The 18,924-nt window shown below is 38.2% G+C and overlaps 2 protein-coding genes across 4 annotated transcripts in view; one reads left to right on the forward strand and one right to left on the reverse strand.

Moving 5' to 3' along the window:
- THAP2 (THAP domain containing 2) overlaps nt 1-6,195 on the reverse strand; it is a 10,868-nt gene extending 4,673 nt beyond the window's left edge. Inside the window, exons 1-2 of one of the 2 annotated variants that reach the window (XM_029953217.1) lie at nt 5,135-6,195; nt 4,627-4,801 (exon numbers count right to left, since the gene is read on the reverse strand). In XM_029953217.1, coding sequence (XP_029809077.1) covers nt 4,627-4,697 — 71 coding nt within the window. In that variant the 5' untranslated portion in view covers nt 4,698-4,801; nt 5,135-6,195. Of the gene's footprint in view, nt 1-4,626 lie in introns of both variants that reach the window. The other variant, XM_029953216.1, reaches the window with a different exon arrangement.
- ZFC3H1 (zinc finger C3H1-type containing) overlaps nt 5,309-18,924 on the forward strand; it is a 53,941-nt gene continuing 40,325 nt past the window's right edge. For both annotated transcript variants that reach the window (XM_029953214.1, XM_029953215.1), the window contains exons 1-2: nt 5,309-6,176; nt 10,907-11,323. In XM_029953214.1, the coding sequence (XP_029809074.1) occupies nt 5,579-6,176; nt 10,907-11,323 (1,015 nt within the window). In that variant the 5' untranslated portion in view covers nt 5,309-5,578. The remainder of the gene's footprint in view (nt 6,177-10,906; nt 11,324-18,924) is intronic.

Below are 18,924 nucleotides of genomic sequence, written 5' to 3' on the forward strand. Positions count from 1 at the left end.
ATGTTTCCTGGGGCCTAAGCTAAAAGTCAAGCTCTGGTTTACAAGCACATTTCTTGTTTTGGCCTCAATAAAGATACAGAACAATTAAGTACTGTCATTGTATTATCATTGCTTTAAGACTCTTCAGATACATGAAGACTGTATTTCAGAATTATTTTTCAACCTTTTAATTTCTTTAGCTCTTTGTAGAAAGCTTTTTTTTTTAATTTTAATAGGTTCCATGCTCAATGTGGGGCTTGAACTCAAGACCCTGAGATCAAAAGTTGCATGCTCTACCAACTGAGCCCGCCAGATACCCTTTGCTCTTTTTAAAACTAGCTCCCTAATTATGAAACCAATGCATAATTGAAGCTTAACTTGAGCCAATTTTCCTTTCTTAAGATTCAATTTAAGAATCCCATCTTCCTAAGAAAATTGTTCATGGACTGAATTAGGTATTCCTGTATCATACAGAATATCATTTGTCTTCTAATTGTTTACTTTTCTATTTCCACTCCTAGATCAAGTTTCTCCTGGTTAAGAGCTATTTTTCACTACTTTATCCCATTAGGTGAAGAACTCAATGAACGTTCTCAGTGAATCAATGAATGAGCAAACTAATGGGGTTAGTTTTTATGTATACAGTAATGGGAAAGGTACATAATCAAATGGCTTAATGCAATAAAAGAGTGGCTGAGAGCATGGTTTCTGGAGTCAAACCAAGATGCCAATCCTGGTGCCTTCAATGTTAATAGCTGAGAGACTTTAGACAAGCTATTTAACCTTTTTAGGCCTCAGTTTTATCATCTATACATTGGAGTAATAATGGTACCTAGTATGGTTCTAGGGATTAAATGAGATAATGTGAGTAAATGCTTAGCCCAGTGCACAGTACACATTAAATACTAAATAAGGGCTATTTATTAATATAAAAAAACTACTGGTGTCATGTGTTATGAAAGGGTAAGAGCTAGTCAGGACACTTTAAAAAAAATTTTTTTTTGATGTTTTTTATTTATTTTTGAGAGCGAGAGAGAGAGAGACAGTGCAAGCAGGGGAGGGTCAGAGAGAGGGAGATACAGAATCTGAAGCAGATTCCAGGCTCTGAACTAGTTGTCAGCACAGAGCCTGACATGGGGCTCGAACCCACAAACCATGATCATGACCTGAGCCGAAGCCGGACGCTTAACCGACTGAGCCACCCAGGTACCTCTAGTCAGGACACTTTGAGTTAGAAATTAGCTAGGGAAATTAGGGTGGGAATAGTAAAGTGCTTTATCTTGGGGACAGCAAAAGTGTTATGACATGAAATGATGCTGGAGGGCCTTCTGGGTTAAAGTGTAATTTTTAAAAAAAATTTTTTAATTTATTATTGAGACAGAGAGAAACAGAGCATGAGTAGGGGAGGGGCAGACAGAGAGGGAGACAGGATCTGAAGCAGGCTCTAGATTCTGAGCTGACAGCACGGAGCCCGATGCGGGGCTTGAACCCACGAACCGTGAGATCATGACCTGAGCTGAAGTCGGACGCTTAACCGACTGAGCCACCCAGGCGCCCCTAAAGTGTAATTTTGAACTCTGTCCCAAATGGCACTGGTAAGGCATTTAAAGGCCTAATTTAGAGAGCTGATTATTAACATGTTTTAACTAGCTGTTAAACAGTCATTAAAAATTATGTAGATTTGCAATTAAATTAAGAACAAAGACAATAAATACTGAAACCCATCATTTCTTAAGTAGTTTACTATATCTATATTCTTGAAGTTATTTGTGTCTGTTCTATCTGTGTGGTATAATTGCTATAGAACAGTTTGGTACTACACATTTATTCCCAACTCTCTCATCAGTCATGTCATATTGGTAACTTGAAACCAGTCATCGTAGGAGTATTTATATTATGGAAATTGGGCAAACACTACCAATCAGGGCTTTCCTCTTTCCCTGGAGATCCTGTTGTTAAACCTTTAGCAACACACCATTGATTATAGAGAGAGGTTAGGAGTGTATGAATGGAAGCAGTGAACCAGTTAAGAGGCTGTTGTAATAATCCAGTCAAAGGGAGTGAGAAGTCAAGAGAGGATGACCTACCACTTCCTAGGTGGATGGTGTTTTCATTTACTGAGAAAGGGGATATGGGAGGTGGTGTAGGTTTGGGGGAAGAGCAAGCTCATTAGTACAGTTTTGATATGTTGAACCTGAGGAAGTGAAGAAAGACCAGGGAAATACTGAGACACTTGTCCTGTGAGGTCTGGAACTCGTTAGAAAGATTGGACTGGAGATAATTGATTTGGGAGGCATCATGGAGTAAGTGCTAACTGAGACCACAGGAACAGTTGAAATCATTTTGATAAGAGTGATAAGACCTAGGTCAGGGTGCAGAGAAAGGGACTGACAGAGAAAACAGTAGATCAAAGATGAAAATCACAAAATTTGTGTCAAAAATTCAAAAGTAGAGTATTTCATTGAAGAAATAACACGCCATGAAAAAGAAACACAAAAATAATAGGAGCAGTTTCAGAAGATTATTGGGGGGACTTAGACTGGAGTGGGCTAAGAGATAAGAAAAATGGGAAACAGTAAGTTGAGGCAACATAAGTTGTACATGAGGATAAAGAAGTCTACCAACATCCTCGAAGTTAAGTCAAACATTGTACTTATGAAATAGGAATGTAATTTATTATATTATTGTAAGATCTACATTTCTGAGGTTACACATGAAAATGTTAATTTCATAGGAAGAAAAAATAGTCAAGTATGCATGTTACTGTATCACTGTGTATCTCTTAAACATTCAGTATTCTTGGTGCCTTGCCTGACTCCTCCTTCCCTCATCTTCCACATCAAATTACCAAAAACAGTAGTTTCTACTCAAATTTTTCTTAAATCTGTCCACTTCTTTACATCTTTGTTAGTACCATCCAGTCTAGGCTACTGGTGGATTCCCTCTTGTTTTACTACAAGTTTTTTTTTCTCCATTAATTCTCACTTCTAATTTACTGCTGGTTGGGCTAACAGTGAAGTATATTGCTTAGCTCAGTTGACATTGTAGCAGAATTTCTCTGTGAAAGAAACAGTAGGTAAATTAACATTGTGTAATAAGTTTCTTTATCATCAAACCATCTCTTATTATGTTTGACCAGCACTTTTAAGGGTCAAATAATTCTCCACACTGCAGCCAGATGGCTTTTTAATAAGCAAATCTAATCATATCATTCTTTTTTTTTAAATCAGTTTTTTTTCTTTTTTTTAAATGTTTTTTTATTTTATTTTTGGGAGAGAGAGAGAGAGAGCGAGAGAGACAGCACGAGCAGGGGAGGGTCAGAGAGAAAGGGACACAGAATCTGAAGCAGGCTCCAGGCTCTGCGCTAGCTGTCAGCACAGAGCGCAACGCGGGGCTCGAACCCACAAACTGTGAGATCGTGACCTGAGCCGAAGCCGATGCTCAACCCAATGAGCGACCCAGCCGCCCCTCATGTCATTCTTTTATAAACCTTCACATCTTCTCAAATACTGGGTAAAAGAGAAATCTGTAAAGTAGCATACAGGACTAAATCTATGTCATGTTTTGGTATTATCTGAATTTTCACATCCTCTGAGACTTGTTCTTTGACTTTCTAAGGCTAAGTTAGGTATCCCTGAGTGTCTCTGCTGTGGCACTTACCCACAATTATGTCTTTCATTCTCATTACAGGCTAAATAAGAATTTTCTAGATCCCTAGCAATATGTCAGGCAAATATGAACTCTGTACACATTTGATGAATAAAGCACTACATTTACATGAAATAGCTAACAATCAGAATCACAAGGACTTTTTTAAAGCAGCAGTTTTTAATAAGAGGGGCATTCAGTCGTAATTAGGTAGAGAAAGGGTCAAGGATTTAATTATCCACATTCTAAGATCGTATTAAGTTGTGAGATATATAAAGTCAGAACTATTTGCACATAAATTTCTTTGAATGCTTCTTCAGGCACATGGCAGGCACTTGCACAGAAAGTATTCCATTTCATGCAGTGTTCAAATGTTTTCAAGAGTTCTGATTTGACAGAACTAAATAATTATGATTGCTTTTCCAGCAGAGGAAAAGCAAAACATTTGTTCTTTTTATTACTCTGTTCTGTTAAGAATATAAAGCTTATCTTTCCCGATTTCATTAACATGACTTAATTCCTTGGCTATCAATGACTCAACTCCTCCGCAGTAACTGTTATGTGACTGAAATCTAAATGCTTCCCATGTCAATTTAGCTAGTGAGAATTTCCCAACTTTGATGAAAGCACACAGCAGGCTTTTAAGGTGACTGCTGACTTGAACAGGAAGGGTTCGCTTCCTTTTAAGGCATCATTCATGTCAAGGCCCAGTCTAATACATGAAAGAAAAAATTAAGATACTCTCCTCTCACTTTTTCTCTAAGGAGTAACCACCGTACAGAACTTGGATTTCTTTTACAAAGTGAGTAAACCGTCCCCGAAGTGAGAGAAAAAGTGGACATATTTGAGAAACACAAAAAGGGCAGAAAGATGCTTCCTTGCTACTAGCTAGGTAGTGGGAGTCGTTACAATTAGTAGAATCCTCTTCTTCCTCCCACACAACCGGTACCCAGTCTAGGAGCTCCCGTTTCCGGCACCCCCACTCCCTGCCCAGGTTACCTGTGGAAGCTGATGTTAATGTGCTTGTTGTAGGTAGTAGCACAGCCCGCCGCGGCGCAATTGGTCGGCATTTCCCTTTCCCCCTCATTCGGCGCGGTCTTAAGCCTGTTGAGGCGCTGGCTGCTACGCTTCCTTCGCGCAAAGGCTAGGCAAGCGAGGCAAGGGAAGGGCCCAGCTAGAAGAGTCGTGGGAACGGGAATGGGGGTGGGAAAAAGGGGTGTGTGTATTTTGAGGGGGGGATGGTGTCAACCTTCTGTCTCTTTATTAATATGGCGGACTTCAGCCAGCAGAGCAGACAGTCCTGGACCTCCGGTCTCCGTCGTTTACCTTCACCAACATGGCGGACACAAGCCACCCCTTCCCAGCCCCCAAAAGGGAGTGGGACTACTGCGTCTCTTTGGCAGCCTTCCTCAGAGCAACTAGAAAAGTGTCTCTCACCCTCCCCCCATCACTATGAAACTCTCTTGTGGCCAACATTAAGAACGGGCCCGCCCACCCCGCCACACACCCTGATATCCCAATCCGGAGCCCAGGGTGGGTGTGAGCCATAGGTTGGAAGGACAAACCCGAAGAGAGAACAGAAAGACTACAAGTCCCACTGAAAATCGCGTTGTTCTGATTATTATCGCGTGAACTGGAAGCCTTGTTTCCTGCGTGCCGCAGGAAGCGACGTCATGGGCGAGCCGCTTCCAGAGTCCCTTTCTCGCGAGGCGGAAGAGCCCCGAGCGCGGAGGAGCAAGGGGGCGCTAGGGAAGGGAACTGGGTTGCGACGGTCCGGCGAGAAAGAGCTGGGGTGCGGGGAAGTTGGGGAGCAAAGCCCGCTAGGTGTCCAAGTAGGGTTAGGCCGCACCGACCGGGTCCGTTAGAAAAGAAGGGAACCGAGAAGGAAGGCAATTGTCGGGCGGATCCCCGGACAGAGGGCTAAGGTTGTGCGGAAGGCACTGCTCCCGGGATGGCGACCGCAGATATTCCGGCCCCGGCCTCCAGTGGCCTCTCGCCCAAGGAAGAAGGGGAGCTAGAAGATGGGGAAATCAGCGACGACGATAACAACAGCCAGATACGGAGCCGGAGCAGCAGCAGCAGCAGCGGCGGCGGGCTGTTACCGTATCCGCGGCGAAGGCCTCCTCACCCGGCCCGGGGCGGTGGATCTGGCGGAGGCGGTGGCTCCTCCTCGTCGTCGTCCTCTTCTCAGCAGCAGTTGAGGAATTTCTCACGCTCGCGGCACGCTTCGGAGCGAGGCCACCTCAGGGGACACAGCAGCTACCGACCCAAAGAGCCGTTCCGGTCCCACCCGCCCTCCGTGCGGATGCCTTCGAGCTCGATATCCGAAAGCAGCCCCCGGCCATCCTTTTGGGAACGGAGCCACATCGCCTTGGATCGTTTCCGCTTTCGAGGCAGGCCATACCGGGGTGGAAGTCGCTGGAGTCGGGGGCGAGGAGGGGGTGAGCGAGGAGGCAAGCCGGGGGGCAGACCTCCTCTGGGAGGAGGAGCAGGATCCGGATTCAGCAGCAGTCAGGGCTGGCGAGAGCCCTCTCCACCTCGGAAGAGTTGTATCCTTAACGTGGCGGTCCGCTCTGGGCGTGTCATATACCCAAGTTCTCTTTAGCGTCATTATTAGGTCTATGAGATGAGTAACTTTTCGGAACCATCAGAACCGCTGATTTGTCACAAGTGCAAATTTTTGCTTTTCTGTGAGGTTGATTTAGATTGTTAGCGAGGGAAAAAGAGTCAAACCATTTGGCGAATAGTGTTGCTTATACCATATTGAACTTTGCATTGAAAATTGTAGCGTTTCATTCAGCGTAATTCTACAGTTCTTACTTGTGATTCTGCTTTTACCTCTCTTGATTCATTGTTACACATTGTTGCCTTTTAAAGTGGGGGACGGGAAAGACTTGTACCTTTACGAAGTCTGTTAATTCAGAGGTTTAAAATTCATAAACGTTTGGTAAAACTTTACCGCCTTCTCTGTGTTCACTTTTTGGAAATTTTATAACTCAGTGCTGACAAATGTAGGTTAGAAAAAGACACAGCATTTTAATTTTAATATATTGGAAGCCATGGAGTGCATGGGAGGGTGGAGATTTATGGGGAGGTTGAGAAGGAAAATAGCAAAACACCTGATTTTTGTTCTCTCTAATCCCGTTATCTTTAACATTCCTAAATTTATTTAAGATTTATACATGGGAATCAGTCATCTGAAGGTTTGCTAGTTTATGATGAGTTTGTAGAACTAGGACTTATTTCATGATAATTAGATAAAAAGTTTACTAAGTACAGTTATTACTGGTTATAATTTATATAGTGTAAAAAAGATTACTAAGTACAGTTATTACTGGTTATAATTTATATAGTGTAATGATCTTATATCATTACACTATATATGGGACTTAAATGCAATAACATTTGTTTGGAAGACAATATTATTTTTATAGAATACTTAGGACCAAATGTTTTTTTTTCCCCAGATGTTAGGATATAAAGAGGACGAGAAATGTAAGTTTAGGTAAGAAGTAGCAACTTCTGGTCTAGTGCCTAGAAAAAACTTAATTTTGCAGCCAGAAGTTGGGTTAGGAGCATACCAGTCTCGTTTCAAAGAAAATCATTGTAGATATTTAACTTCTAAAACATAGAGGATGTTCTTTCAAAAAAAAAACAAACTCTGCTCAAGATATTTTTTAACAAAAAATGTGTCGATTTCTGATTCTAAAAAAAAACAGGCTACTTAAGTACATATATGTATACTTTTTAAGAATAGAAAAATACAGAACAGGAAATTTGGAATTTGTGTTGGAGAGACAGATATGAATAATTACAGTTTAATGTAAAAAAGTTCATATTGATGTATCTAAAAAGTACTGTGGGAGCAGAGTTTTTTCCTCATCTAATTTGTATTACAGAAGGTGGTGAGGAGGGGGTTTTGCCCAGCTCCTGCTTTTGCCTTTTTTTTTTTTTTTTTGGTCCATTCAATAGCAATTTGGCCTATGTCACATATACCTTTATTAATTGCTAAGCTTATGTTTTTATTAATAAACAGGCATATGATGTGAAAAAGTACATGAATAGATCTAATCTGATTTCTGTAGTAACATACCAGAAATGAGCTATCTTGCTGTTTTTCTTTTCACAGATGCTGCTCTTAAGAAAAGGATGCTTATTTTGATCCTCTGCTCATTGTTTTCCTCGTGAAGTATCATTAATCCATCCTAGGGGTGGTATTCTTTATAAGAATTTGTGAAGGAAAATATAGCTTCCAGCTACTTTTATATAATGTGAGCAAACAAAACTTGTCACACAAAATTTTATTAATTTAAATTTCTTAATACCAACATTTTGCTCAGGCTCAGTACTATATTTCACTGTGTGATTATAATAATGACATTTTTATTTTGCAGATATTACATTAAGAAAATATAAGGGTTATGAGACACTTGGCTGGCTCAGTCAGTAATGCAGGTGACTCTTGATCTTGGGGTCATAGGGTTGAGCCCCATGTTGAGGGTAGAGTTTACCAAAAAAAAAAAAAAAAAAAAAAGGAAACGAAAGGAGGGTTATACTGTGGCTCGTTTCCATAATGTAGAAGTAAAGTAATATGAGTACAAGTTTTTTTTAAAACTTATTTTTCTGTAGTGATTAAGGTATGCTAGTTGCAGCTTTAAAAATGTAGAATGAACCAGATTCTTTTGTGGCAATTATTTTCATTCTCATTCATTTAAAATTTTTCTTAGTGATAGACATATAGTCAGTCTTAGCAAATGTTTCCTTTGGATGACTACTGTTTTAAACTTTCTGATCTGATGAGAGCTAACATAATTAGGCCAGTGTCTCTCCTCAGTAAAAGTCATTTCATTTTCATCTGCAGTTGTAAGGTTGAATAGCCGTTCATTTTTAAGCCAGATTTGAGTTAGAAGTTGCATTATAACTAACTTAAATCTTTTAAGTGTTGGTTTCATCCTAGTTGTCCTATATTAGTGAGAAATAATTTCATTTAGTCTTGATGGAGATTAGTTAGTTACAGTTGCAGCTGAATTACTTTTTCTTATTTTTCTTTTATTTTTTGTCAGTGTTTTGTAATTTTTCCCCTCTACAAATCTTTTAAAGGTCCTCAGTTTTATTTTTTAAATCATTGTGTTCTGTCTTTAGATGGCTCCACTGAAAAGTGAGGTGTAAATGCAGATCATTAGTGCATTTATGTACAAAGAGTAATGTGGGTTAGGGGAGCAAATAATGCTCTAGCTTCACATAGGAGATGACATTTCAATTTTGAATTGAGGTCAGTTTGAAGAACCGAAGAATCTAAATACGACGTTGTACATGAATTGTGATGAACAGGGAAATTGCAAGATTGGAAAGTAAGTACCAGTCAAATTATGAAGGCATTATATGCCATTGTAAGGATTTTGGACTCTATTCCAAATAAGATTTAAACAAGGGGAGAGATCTGATCAGATTTGTGTTCTAGAAAGATTAGTCCAGCAACAGAGTGGGGGATGGCTTGTGGAAGATAAAACCCTAAGTATCTATTATGAGGCCAAAGTTCTTCCTTGTATTATGTAAACATATAACAGTGCATTAGAATGCTCAAAAGGAAAAGTGAAAGAGGCTTAAATAGAGCTTTCTTGAAGAGCACCATAATTGCACAGATAGAAAGGAGTCATGAGGACTGAAAGGAAAAAAAGAAGGTAGGGAAACAGGAGGAAATTGGGGGAGGGGGAGGGTTAGGGAAGCCCAGAGAGAAGTGGTTTACAGTGTTCAAAGCTGCAGAGACGTCAGGTAAAATAAAGTTTGAAAACGTGGATAAGCACACTCAGCCAGCGTAATCTAGTATTCTGTTTGAAGAGTAAGACAGGTAATGAGAAGCTAGTATTCTTTCAAGAAACCTGATTCTGAAGAGGTTAGTTACATCAGCGGTCCAAAGATTTACTGTAACAGTTTTGCTGTAGAACTGTTAAGATGTTGAGATATAAGTTGCAGTCTGGTTTAGTTTCTAAAATTATTGGTGGTGAAAAAACAGTATTTGGTGGTGGTTCCTATTCTTATATTAATCATTAGGGAAATTTAAAAATATCTAGGGGCTGATTGTCCTGTAAATTGTTAAACAAAGGAACCATCTTTAGGGAACTGTAATGTTATATCCTAGCCAGTTTTAAGTGATCTATCTATAAGTGATGTATTAAAACCACGTGCTTATCTTTAAATCTTGTTAATTTCTAGGCAGGAGAAGTGAAGTATAACAATTTTCATCTGTGTGAATTATTTTGAATAAAAATTGTAGTTTGGAATTTTGTAGCCATTTCCAAGGAAAAAATTATGTTCTATCTATCACTTTGTAGAGAAGAAGAAAAGAATTGGTAGAGTTATCCTTATTTTCAGGGACAAATTAATTTACCAGATACATTTTGAATGCTTTGAAAGGTTTTATTATTTTTTTATGGTATAACTGCCTTGTCTTGTGCATATGTTGGATATTAGTATATTTGATAAGCTCTAAGATTGTTATGTATTAGTTTTTTAAGAAAATATTTCCTATTTGTACACTAGTTTTAGCTGTTGTCAATGTTAATCTTTTAATCTTTTTTTTTTAAAAATTTGAGACTTGAGAAGAAAGTAATTAAAAAGAAGAAATGTTTTTTTCCTGATTGTCTGAAGTATAAATTATCCACATCTGTGACAAACCAGCTTCTCCTCTCTTCTTTCAGAAAGGAATCTTTAACATCCAACTTATTATGGCTTTTTCTTTGTTTTTAATTTTATATTTTAGGTCTTTGAGAGAGAGACAGAGAGAGACAGAGACAGTGAGTGGGGGAGGGGCAGAGCCAGAGGGAGACACAGAATCTGAATCAGGTTTCAGGCTGAGCTGCACAGAGCCTGACACAGGGCCTGAACCTATGGACTGTGAGATCATGACCTGAACTGAAGTTGGACGCTTAACCAACTGAGCCACTCAGGCGCCCCTTACTACGGCTTTTTCTGATAACCTCAGAAGGAAGGCTGCTGTAAACCTGAGTGGGTGGAATGCCTGTAGTTACTGTGGGTAACACCTGACACTAGTGATTTTGTAAGTGGACTATTTTATGTGGTTACTTACTGAATTTGAAATATGAGCACATAATGAAAGTGGGCATTAGCACATATGTTAAATGGAATTTAGTAATTTGAGAATACCAATTCATCTTTTTTTGAAAAACAAATTAAAAAGGGAGGCAATTAATCTATAAATGTTTTTTTGTTAATTTACCGGAAAAATTTGGGAAACTGGTTTCCTTAATATGCTGTTCAGCCAAAAGTTTTGGAAGATCTCCATCAAGAAAACAAAATTATTCATCTAAAAGTGAAAACTGTGGGGAAGAAACTTTTGAAGACTTACTTTTGAAGTATAAGCAAATACAGTTGGAACTAGAATGCATCAATAAGGATGAAAAACTAGCTTTGAGTAGCAAAGAAGAGAATGTGCAGGAAGATCCTAAAACATTGAACTTTGAGGACCAAACAAGCACTGATAATGTCAGTATTACGAAGGACCCAAGTAAAGAAGTAGCTCCTGAGGAGAAAACACAGGTCAAAACTTTTCAGGCATTTGAATTAAAACCACTCAGGCAAAAATTGACTTTACCAGGGGATAAGAACCGGTTGAAAAAAGTTAAAGATGGAACAAAACAGCTTTCCCTGAAATCTGACACCACTGAACCTAGTCAAGGTAATGGAATTAAAAATTTCAATTAGTACTAAGATTATTCTTTCTTTATGAAGCAACTAGTTATTTTGATATTGTGTTTCATTGAAATGATTTTAATACCTCATCTGTGAATTCTTCTTGCACTTTTATTTATACACAGTCATATTATTCAATAATGATAGGTTTAGTTTCATTCTAATCTTTCTTTTTTGCCCTTACATGCTGGTCAGGACTTCTAATATATTTTTTAAAATAAGCAATAATTGTGGACACCTTTGTTCCCTACCTTAAAGGAATGCTTTGGATATTTACTTTTAATGTGATGTAACGTTTTTTGGAGATATTCTTTATTGGGTACAAAGTTTTTTCCCCCCCATTCCTCATTTGACATTTTCAGTATGAATGGATCGTGAAGTTTATCATATCTTTTTTCTTCATTATTGAGAACATCTTATTTTTCTACTTTAGTGGTGTAATGGATTATATTAATTTTGTAGCATTAAGCTACCTTTGTATACTTAATTCCGCTAGTTCATGATATGTCATTTCTGTACCTCATAGGTTTGATTCAATTTTTTGTTTTTTATGAAGGTATAATTTATATGCAGTAAAATGTAGCCCTTTTAGTGTATAGTTCTTCAAATTTTGAGAAATGCAGGCACCACAATTAAGATCTAGAACAGTTTTGTCAATTCTCACAGATTCCCCCATGTCGCTTTGCAATCAGTTCCTTCCTCCCCCGGCCTACCAGGTTAACTATTGATCTGTTTTCTGTCCTTATAGTTTTGCCTTTTCCAGAATGTCGTATACATGGACTCATTCAGTATATTGCCTTTTGATTCTAGATTCTTGCACTTAATTAGCATAGTGTATTTGAGATTCCATCCTTGTCAATGTATATATCACTAGTTCATTCTTATTGCTGAATGTGCCATTGTACGGCTATGCTGCGGTTTATCCATTTCCCACTTGAGGGATATTTGGGTTAGAATTTTTCTTATGGGTTTATAGTCTGTAATTATTCTTCCTCTTTTTCCATGCCTATTTTAGTGTAAGATTATGATATGCTCACAATGAGCTGGGGAGTGGTTTCTTCTTTCTTCTCAAGAATAAGTTAAGATTGGAATTTTCCCTGGGATATTTGGTAGGCTTTGTTGGTAAAAGTGTCTGGGCCTGGATGGAATTTTTTCTGGGAAGGTTTTAAACTATTGACTGTTCATGCTTTCTATTTCTGATTAATGCAGTTAAGGTAAAATATATTTTTCTAGTAAAGTGTCCATTTCCTCTAAGTTGTAACAGTTATAACTTTTTTTTACTTAAAAAAAGTTTTTAAAATGTTTGTTTAATTTTGAGAGAGAGAAAGAGCATGAGCCTGGGAGGGGCAGAGAGAGAGGGAGACACAGAATCCGAAGCAGGCTCCAGGATATGAGCTGTCAGCACAGAGCACAATGAGGGGCTTCAACTCAAAAGCTTTGAGATCACGATCTGAGTCAAAGTTGGATGCATAACCGACTGAGTCACTCAGGTGCCCCTATAAAAAATTATTATTAAGAATCTCATTTTTCTATTATAGCATTTATAAGTTGTATCACCCATGTTTTTAAGTTTTTCTAGAAAGAAGTTCATAGCTTTTTAAACTTAAGAGTTTTCAACCTCACTTCTATTAAGATCATTTTGAGTTATGAAACTTCTACTTAAGCTGTTTGTGAGATGTGACTTTTTTCCATATATTCTAAATATTTTCTAATTTTTGTTTTTCTTTGATCTGTAGGCTATTTGGAAGTGTGTTTCTTCCAAGATTGGTGGTGGTCTTTAGCTATATTTTTTGTTATTGACTTCTAAGACACTCATATTGTTAGAATGAGGTATTAGAGAAAGACAGGATGAAAATTTACTGTCATTTATTGTAGAGACTTTATTGTATGTGATTGGTTTTTATAACTCTTCTGTGTGTGTTTGAAAGGAATCTATGGATTTTTAGACCATATGCTTTTTTTATGTTAACATGTTCCTTCATTTTTTGATCTGCTTGATTAATTACTGGGAGGTTTGTTAAAGTCAGCCACTATGATGGTGGATTTGTGGTTTTCAGGTTTTGCTTTAAATACTTGGAGGTTAAGGAACTGACTCATTATTCTCATTATTATGTAGTGCCCTTCTTTATCTGTAGCAATGTTTCTGCCTAAAGGACCTGCTAATAGTCACACCATCTTTCTTTTGATAAGTATATATGCCTTGTATATCATTTTCCATTCTTTCAGTCTTTCCATATCCTCATGTCTCAAATGTCACTGTACATAGTATAGAACTGGATTTCATTTGTAATTTAGTCTGACAATCTTTGTTCTTTAACTAGAATATATAGTTTATTCACATTTTTCACGATTATTGATATTTGGATTTTTTTCTTGCCTCTTTTGTGGGTTTTTTTTTAAATACTTTTACTAGTTTGGAAGGTAGATATTAAGTTTCTTGTCTCATATTAGTTTCTCTAGGAATTGTAACATGAATTCTTATCAATGTTTAAAATTAATCAGGGCCTTTACCCTGTCCTGGTATTCAAAGGCCAGTACTTGCCCAGCTTTGCTCATATAGTTAACACTTTCTTAACTCACTCTAGACATAGGTCTAGAATCATTTATGCTTAAAATACATTTTTTAGAATTTTCTTTAGAATGTGTCTGCTTGATAGAAACTTACTTCTGGTTGCCCTTTTTAAAAGTTTGTTTATTTTGAGAGAGTGCAGGAGAGAAATGGGATGAGAGGAGAGAGAAAATCCTAGGCAAGCTCCACACTGTCAGTGTAGGTCTTGATGTGAGGCAAGAACTTATGAACCCCATGATCATGACCTGAGCCAAAATGAAGTCAGACTCTTAACCAGCTAAGCCACCCAGGCACCCCTCTGTTTGCCTTTTTTTTTTTTTTAAAAGATAGCTTTCTAGGTTTGTGTGGGGGACCAGCCCATGCACCTCAGTCTAAGGGTCTCTGAGTAGGGGGTTGGTGTCGGTGCAATATCTATAAGAAAGAAGACAGACAACGTGAATGGTGGTAATACCACACTTTACTAAGATAGTGTCTTATATACCATAGGTGATTACATCTTTTCTTTAATGATTACATAGTTTATGGTCCTTGAAGTAAAGACATGTTCTGGAAAGGATCTTTCTTATCAGGAAGAGAGGACAGGAGTAAATAACAGGAACAAATAAGTCACTACGAGGAAGGTATTCCTTAACAGGAGTCTGTCTCTATACACAAAATAAGCCTAAAGAATTTTCTTTGAGGAGTTTCACACTCCTTCAAGGCCCTTCAGCAGTTATTTATGGGCAAGATGCTTATCCTTCAAGAAGTAAATCTTTGACAGAGGATTGTGTTTGCTCCCAACAGCAGACAATGAGCTAGAGACAAAAACAAAGTAAGGGAAGACTGGTGTTACTGATTGACCCAAGTTGATTCAAGGCCTAAAAGTATATGCCTCTTTGAAAAGCAACGAGAAAATCATAGACAGGATGAACAGAAGCCACATGTGCGGCCCAGGAGGCCAAATGTTGTTTCACAGTCTTTGGACTTGTTCCGCAACTTCCCAAATAGTTCATCTGCGCCCCGAGGCATAGCCAGTCACCGTCACCTTATAGACTCTCCTGTGCCCCAGAGGCAGTAGGTCGTAGGTGGCTATGCATAGCGGGAGGTTTTTGGCCTACTGGACCCCAACAGGTTTGAAATTCTAGATTGGCTAGTTATAGTCTTATCATATTGAAGATATTTTCTGGCTTCCATTATTGATTTTGACAAGTTCACTATCAGACTTACTAGTTTCTAATTTGAAAGTAATTTGTCTTTCTCTGCTGGCTTCAAAAATACCATTTTTGTCATTGATGTTCTGTAGTTTAACTATGATGTGTTGATTGCAGATTTCTTTTTATTCAGCTTGGCATTTTTGTGCTTCTTGTTTTCATTGATTCTGAAAAGTTTCTTTCTTTTTTTTTTAATTTTTAAATGTTTGTTTATTTTTGAGAGCGAGAGCATGAGCAGGGGAGGGGCAGAAAGGGAGAGAGACACAGAAGCTGAAGCAGGCTCCAGGCTTGAGCTGTCAGCACAGAGCCCGACGGAGGGCTCAAACTCAAAAGCCATGAGATCATGACTTGAGCTGAAGTCGGACGCTGAACCAACTGAGTCATCCAGGTGCCCCTGGTATCATCTCTTTTCAATGCACTCTTCTTTGGTTTTCCTTTTAAAATATCTAAAATAGACTCAAATGAATTAGCACTATCAAAGAACCATTCAAATTTAACTAAGATTTCAGTATAGTTTGATACAATGATAAAAAAGTATTAAAATATGTATTTAAGTTTTATGAACCAGATGCGAAGTAACCGCTTGAGCTAAGGCCAACCTTGTATTTAAGTTTTAAAAATGGACTCATTTACTTATTGGCAATCTACAGCAAAATTTTCATTCTCTAGGATTATTACATGTAGCATGAAGTCTATTCCTAAAAGGCAAAAGCTAAACAATTGGTAACTACACACTTTAAAAACAAAGTTAATTTCAAATTTATAGCATGTGAAAATAAGTCCCATATCCAGTAATCCAATTCATAGTGTATTAAGGATTATGCTTTTGAAGTAAATTCATTACTGACCTTCCTGTTGGAGATACATTGTTGGAAGTTTAGAGCACTTAACAAATGCTCTAAAATGTTCTAAAATGGTATCCTAAGTTATAGGAGCATTGTAGTAACATTAAAAAATATATATACCATACAGGGTTGCAATTGCTCTAAAAAGTTCTTTCCTGGAGACAGTAATAAGGTACATTTGTCCCCAAATCACTGTTTTGTTAATATGCTCATTCTGTTTGAGGATTATTTCCATCTTCTCTTTCACTGATTTTTGTTGGTCTTTGTATGAGTTAAGATGTGAACTTTCATGTTATTTGACTGGACAAACCTCGTGTGACAGCTTTCAAAGGGACAGACAAAACGTTTCTCCCCAGTATGGATGCGTACATGAGTCCAGGGAAAAGCGTTTTCCGCACCCTTCAAAAGTGCACCGAAATGACCTCTCTCCAGTATGAACCAGAAAATGTCTTTTTAGTTTTGCTTTCTCACTGAATGCTTTCCCACATTCTGCACATACATGATCTCGGGGAGCAGGAACAAGGAGATGCTTTCTCAGGGAAGCTCTATTCTTTAACTTCTTTGTGCATCCACTCTGAGGACAAGCAATTCTTTCTGGAGCATCATATTTCTTGTTTTTTTGTGGGCTTCTTTCTAGCAAATTCTGAGAACTGTTTAGGATCTGATACATCAGGGCTGGTTATTCCTTCAAGATGAAGCTTCTTGCCTGTCACATACTTTGAATACTCAAGCTGCGAATTCTCTACAACAATCTCTTGAGAAAATTCTTATTTTTCCCCCTTTTGCACACATTTCAAGGATTTTTCCAGAAGCAAGCTCGCAGTAAGAACCTGTTGAGAAAGCTCTTGTTCCTGATTCTTCTTTCAGGTAGTTAAGGGACTTCAGTGAGTCTTCTTCCAGGATGGGTTCAGAAAATTCACCTCTTATTATGCATTCTATGTAACAGTCAGAGAAGGAATCTTCTCCAACAACTAGATGGCTAGTTTCAAAAAATACACCATCATCGTCTTAACTCCCATTGCATTTCAGGAGGTTCTTGCTGGACTGGCCGTGGCTTGGATGGCTTTGGTTTATCCCCACTGAAAGCTCTTCTACCCAGGCCTTTCCAGCCACAAGTCTCTGCCCTTTTCTTCAGTTGCTGGTCCATATTGTCGTGCCTGCTTCTCCCTTGAAGGTTTGTGCCAGAATATAGGAATATATCAACCACTCCCAAGTGATAGTGATCTGAGTGAACTGTCTCCAGCCAACACCTACACTAGACTGTAAGGTCTACGAGGGCAAGGTCCTCTTCTGCTTTATTCACATCCCAGGGTTTAGAACATTTGTCCCTAAACTGTGATATTTCCTACTCCATTTCCTCCCAAAGGAAAGACCAAGAGGAAACTGCTACTGGCGGCCAGACAGCCTGAAAAGTTTCATTATTGCTTAAATATTTTCCCATTCTCTCTCTTTTGTGGAATTTTGTGTATATGTATATCAATCTCACTTTTCCATTTCTCTTAATTTCCTTCAAGTTTCTATCTCTTTGTTGTTGTTGTTTTTAATGTTTGCTTACTTTGAGAGAGAGGGAGAGTGTGAGCAGGGGATGGACTGAGAGGGAGAAAGAGAATCCCAAGCAAGATCTGACATGGAGCTTAATCTCATGAACTGTGAGATCATGACCTGAGCTGAAATCAAGGGTTGGATGCCCAACTGACCGCTAGTTTTCATCTCTTTATAGATCTGTGCTACCTTCTGTAAAGTTTCTTCTCAAATATCTTTCAGTTCATGGATTCTCTCTTTTAGTTGTGTCTGATTTGCCTGAAGCTCACCTATTGCATTTTAAATTTCAATTATAGTTTTTATTTTAGTATTTTTTATTTTGTTTCTCAAATGACCTTGGTCATTCTTTTTAGATTTTTCTCTAGTTTTTCAAATTTATCTATTTCTTTTTCTAAATAGTATTTTTAAATTTTTTATTATTTTAGAGACCGTGAGTTGAGGAGATGAGAGAGAGAATTAAAAGAAATATATATTTAAAAATATTTCTTTACTTTGAGAGAGAGAGACAGAGAGAGCAAGTGGGGGAGGGGCAGAGAGAGAGGGAGACAGAGAATCTGAAGCAGACTCTGGGCTGACAGCACAGAGCCTGACGTGGGGTTCAAACTCACAAACTGAGATCATGACCTGAGCTGAAATCAAGAATCGAACCTTAACCAACTGAGCCACCCAGATGTCCTGAGAGGGAAAAAGAGAGAGGGGAAGAGAGAAACTTAAGCAGGTTCTGCGCTCAGCGCGGAACTTGACATGAGGCTTGATCCCACTACCCTGGGATCATGACTTGATAGGAAATCAAGAGTCAGATGCTCAACAAAATGAACCACCCAGGGCCCCCTTTTTAAATTAAAATACAAATTTTATTTTTTAATTTTATTTGAGAGAGAGTGAGCAGATGGGGCAGAGGGAGAGAAGGAGAATCTTCAAATAATCTTTATTTCTTTAAGCTTATTAACCATAGGTTTGCTTTGTTTTTTTTATTTTTTCCTTTGCTAATTTCCAGTATCTGAGGTTTTTATGGGTTTAATTTCTGGTTCCCATATTTTGGTACCTTCTTTTCTTGAATGTTTGGTGATTGTTTTCTTTTTTTCTTTCTTTCTGTCTTTCTTTTTCTTTAAAGGTATTCATCTTTCAGTTTTGGGGGGGAATTTTTTGAGACCTGGGATAAAGATGAATTTCTAACGGAGAGCTTGCTTTTGCCACTGTCAGGCACCTGAGTAGACTTTTGCTCTGGGAGTACTTTATATTCTAAGTTTTCAAGGCCATCCATGTAGTATAAATTGGGTTGTAAATCTGATTCTCGTTGATTCTAATACCTAGTAATAAAATTTGAGAATCTGTAAACTAGTATAACTACTGTTAAGGCAGAAGGATCCCTGACATATTTGAGGAATAACAGGGAGGCCTGTGCCACTAAAGAGAAAAGCATGGTAGTGCTGGATAGTGG

The sequence above is a fragment of the Suricata suricatta genome, chromosome 10 (assembly GCF_006229205.1).
Source record: "Suricata suricatta isolate VVHF042 chromosome 10, meerkat_22Aug2017_6uvM2_HiC, whole genome shotgun sequence".
Taxonomy (NCBI): Eukaryota; Metazoa; Chordata; class Mammalia; order Carnivora; family Herpestidae; genus Suricata; species Suricata suricatta.